Source organism: Austrofundulus limnaeus, unplaced genomic scaffold (assembly GCF_001266775.1).
Source record: "Austrofundulus limnaeus strain Quisiro unplaced genomic scaffold, Austrofundulus_limnaeus-1.0 Scaffold20, whole genome shotgun sequence".
NCBI lineage: Eukaryota > Metazoa > Chordata > Actinopteri > Cyprinodontiformes > Rivulidae > Austrofundulus > Austrofundulus limnaeus.
This window is the reverse complement of record NW_013952422.1, coordinates 1,296,452-1,300,812: the sequence shown is the minus strand read 5'-3', so window position 1 is coordinate 1,300,812 and position 4,361 is coordinate 1,296,452. Positions and strand designations below refer to the sequence as shown.

Here is a 4,361-nt window from a genome sequence, read left to right as displayed (position 1 = left end):
TAAATGCACTGAGTTGCCGCCATGTGATTGGCTGATTAGAAATTAAGTGTTAACAAGCAGTTGGACAGGTGTACCTAATAAAGTGGCCGGTGAGTGTACATACTGTGTGTGTATTAAAGGGAATAAAAAGACACAGATATAATAGTGTTTACCACTTCGTCTGTTCCACAGGCCAGAGGGACAGATGTATCAGATGTTTCGAAGCCAGTTCCTCGAGTTCTCCATTTATCAGAGTAAGTCTCGTTTGTTACTCAAATGGTTGCTTCGCTTTCTGTGAGAGGGCAATAAGACGTCTTGTCATTAATTCTCCCCTTGTTTTTACATATCAGTAAATTAACTTTAGAAATGTATTGGGGGGGAAGGGTTTATGTTCAGAAGTAGTAGTTCCTGGAAAAGCTAAACATGCTTTGTTAGTATTAGTTTAAGGTGGAGCTTAAGCACTGATTTGGTTCAACTCTTGAAGCTTTTATTTAGTTTTAAATTCCTTACTGCAGGGACAAAAACATAAAAGCCTTTTTACAGCGTTCTGTACACACCTCGGGATGAAAAAAAAAGTATCGTGTGAACACAGTTGATAAAGACGGATTTAAATTAAATATATCCACAAAGATGGGAGGGAAGCAACCAGAGTATGGCCTTATAAATAAAAAGAAAAGGAATGGTTAATGTTGCAGTTAGATGGTCATTTATAAGCCGTACAAATCGGGGGGAAAAGTTAGTTAATTTATGTTTACTTTGTTTTTTCTTAACGGGTTTACAAAAAATACCCAGTGTTCATAAGTGTGTGACCAAAACAAAGATGGTAAAAGTGGTGCTGCATTTTATTAAGACTAATGCTAAACTAAACAAAGCTGGAATGTGGGTTTTGTTTTATATATGTGAGTGTATTTAAAGAAAATTAGACTTCCACATTATCTGTTTGCAATAAGCTGCTGACCTTTTGTTCACAGTGAGCAAACAGTCCAACCATTTTCACCTTATCTTGTTCTGTTCTGTTCTGTTCTGTTCTGTTCTGGGTACAAAATGTTCAGTGTTTGATTTAAAGCCTTTTCTTCTTGTTTCGCTTTTTTCTTTTCCCCTAACTCTAGCCAAACTTGGCCTCACATTTGAGTCTTTAAGATGCTCTGCTGGTTCTAACACTAAAACAATCAAACCCATATTTCTTTCAAGTCTTATCTGCCCAGACTTCAGCAGTAAAAGAAAAAGTTCAACCTTTGGTATTTTGTTAACAGGTTTCTAATACAGCCAGAATTACAGGTTGCTATTTTGTCCAGAAAAGGAAGATTTTAACATGATTTTACTTCATTTAGATCTTAATTTTTTAAAACTTGTAAAAGAAACAACAACAAAAAAAACCATGTTATCCATAAAACATCGGAGCACTGAGATGCCAGGATTCTTTCCAACATGGTTAGGGTTAATCTGACTGTTGCTTCAATAAAGGCCAGTTTTACTGCTTACTCTAAACTCTGAAGTTCAAAAGTAATTTAAGGCATTAAACATGTTTTCATTGTAACGTCCAGTGTTCATGTCAGCTTTGATCAAACAAAAACATATCAATACCAGAATCCAAATTGATTCATTACTAGAACCGGCTGTGGTGATAACTATTTTTGCGTAATTCCTAATTGTCCTTTTGAATCATTTTAACATTTCCGTCAACATAAAGGCCAATATCTCAGGACAAACGTGAAGCTGTGGGGCGTTTCAAAACTGAACTGAACATTTCTGAAACGTTTTCTTGATCTAAATTGTTCATAAGTTAACCCCCCAAATTCTTCCGTCTTTCAGGCTTCCTTCAGTTCCTCCAGTATTACTACCAGAGCGGCTGCTTGTACCGGCTGCGTGCTTTGGGGGAGAGGAATCAGCTGGACCTAACAGTGGGTGAGTTGGACACTATTTTTGGCGCCGGTCATTCCAATCGTTTGAACTCTCGAGCCATCTGCAGCAGCATGTCTAGAAAAATTGGGTTAAAGTTGAAGAATTGACACAGGTGTTGACGTCGGCTTGTCGACATGCAGATGCCGATGTAACTCTATTAAAGTGGCCTTTTTAAAGCCTGAATGTCAAATTGTTGCAACATAGTATAAGCATTTTAAGACTGCAGCTGTTGTCTCTTTGCAGAGGGGTTCCAGTCCTGGATGTGGAGAGGACTCACTTTTCTTCTGCCTTTTCTGTTCTTTGGCCATGTAAGTCTTTTTTTTTTTTTTTCAACAATTGTTTCCACTTAACCTGAAACTACAGCTTTTAACACGTTGTACTACTTTTAAAACATAAGACTGTCCCACAGAAATGTATTAAAAACACACAGGTTTGGGCTGCCTTCAGGCCCAGGCCTCCCTTAAAAAAGAATGATCTCAGTGGGATTTGCCTGATTAAATAAAGGTTAATATATAGGGTCATACCACAAGACATATTCCCATTTACAGTGCCTATAAAAAGTATTCCCCCCTTTCAGATAGTTTATTTTTTGTGGTCATACATCAGTCACCGCTGATAAAAACTGACATTTTTGTCAAAGTGAAATCAAATTTCTACACAATAAATACCAGTTAAATAAAGATGTGTAATGTAAAATAAGTGAATGCATACATATTCATCCCTCAAACTTTGTCCTTTGTTTTTGTTTATATCTTTATTTTACACTTTCACACAGTAGAGATGGTGAGCTTGTGTTTATGCACATTATTGGTTTCTGTCAAACATGGAGACCTGTCTGATGGTCGAAATGCTCCAGTTTGGTCATCCAAACAGATCTTTCTTTCACTTGATCATGCTGTCTTCCACATGCTGTTTAGCAAGCTGTAGTTGGGAGATAATGAGTTTTCTATTTGTCATTCTCCCATCATGGTAAATGGTAAATGGTACTGAGCTTATAGAGCGCTTTTCAAGTCCCTCCGGACCCCCAAAGCGCTTCACACTAACAGACATTCACCCATTCACACAGAGGTGGGGCTGCCATGCATCGGCGCCACCGGACCCTCTGACCACCATCAGTAGGCAAGGTGGGTGAAGTGTCTTGCCCAAGGACACAACGACTGAGACGGCTGGACGGGGGATCGAACCAGTGACCTTCTGGTTCCAGGACGACTCCCCTAACCACTCCGCCACAGCCGCCCCCCATTCATCCCTTAGACTGATGAAGAACATGGGCAACAGTTGCTGTAGCTCAGCATCTCACCTGCTGAAGCTTAGAGGACAGCCTGCTCTTGATCTTCCATTTCTTGATGATGGATTTACTCCTGGGAATGTTTCAGGCCTTGGAATTTTTTTAATCCAACTTCTGGTTTGTACATCTCAACTATCTCTTCTCTGGCTTGCTTGGATTTTCCTTTTGTCTTCGTGGTGTAGTGGTAACCATTGATTCTGATGTGTTCTTACACTGTAATCACTCGGGACACAGCTGCTACCCACAGCTGATTCCCATTTCACTAATCGTGAGATGACAAGCACCAAGTGGCTGGACCTCTGAATCATTTTACAGGGGTGTTGTTTTTGTGCAATCACTTATTTACCTTTTTCAATTAGTGTTACATCTTAGAAATCCCTTTTCTCTTTGTGATTGAAGAGTTTTTTTTTTTAATTATTTTTTATCAGTTTAGTGTTCAGATGTTCTGAAAGCTGATCCCTCCTCTTGTGTTTGCAGTTATGGCAGCTGTACAACTCTGTGACCCTGTTTCGCCTGGCAGCACATGAGGACTGTAAGGAGTGGCAGGTAGGAATCAATAATAAAACATGATATCCTGGTTTAAAAAGAAATCCTCCATGGTTTAAACTTATCAAACATTTGGGTATTTCTGGGTCTGTTGTAAACAATGACTGAGTATTAAGTCAAGGTACAAGGTCGTTTTTTTCATTACAAGTCATAATATTACAAGAATGAAGTTGTAGTATTACTAAAAGTAAAACGAAGTTGTACTAACACTAGTATGAAGTCGCAGCATTAACATAATGAAGTCGCAGCATTAACATAATGAAGTCGCAGCATTAACATAATGAAGTCACAGCATTAACATAATGAAGTCGCAGCATTAACATAATGAAGTCGCAGCATTAACATAATGAAGTTGCAGCGATAAGAGAATGAAGTTGCAGTAATAAGAGAATGAAGTCGCAGCGATAAGAGAATGAAGTCGCAGCGATAAGAGAATTAACAGAATGAAGTTGCAGCAATAAGAGAATTAAAAGACAGAAGTTGCAGTAATAAGAGAATTAACAGAATGAAGTTGCAGTAATAAGAGAATTAACAGAATGAAGTTGCAGTAATAAGAGAATTAAGTTGAAGTAATAAGAGAATGAAGTTGAAGTAATAAGAGAATGAAGTTGAAGTAATAAGAGAATGAAGTTGAAGTAATAAGAGA

At 38.2% G+C, this 4,361-nt stretch overlaps 1 protein-coding gene across 1 annotated transcript in view; it reads left to right on the top strand.

Annotated features, from left to right (window-relative positions):
* LOC106514478 (transmembrane protein 120B) overlaps nucleotides 1-3,715 on the top strand; it is a gene marked incomplete at its 3' end in the record, with an annotated part of 10,034 nt that extends 6,319 nt beyond the window's left edge. The window contains 4 exon segments of the mRNA XM_014003764.1: nucleotides 172-233; nucleotides 1,792-1,884; nucleotides 2,125-2,189; nucleotides 3,647-3,715. Of these exon segments, the coding sequence (XP_013859218.1) occupies nucleotides 172-233; nucleotides 1,792-1,884; nucleotides 2,125-2,189; nucleotides 3,647-3,715 (289 nt within the window).
* Between the last annotated feature and the right edge of the window lie 646 nt (nucleotides 3,716-4,361).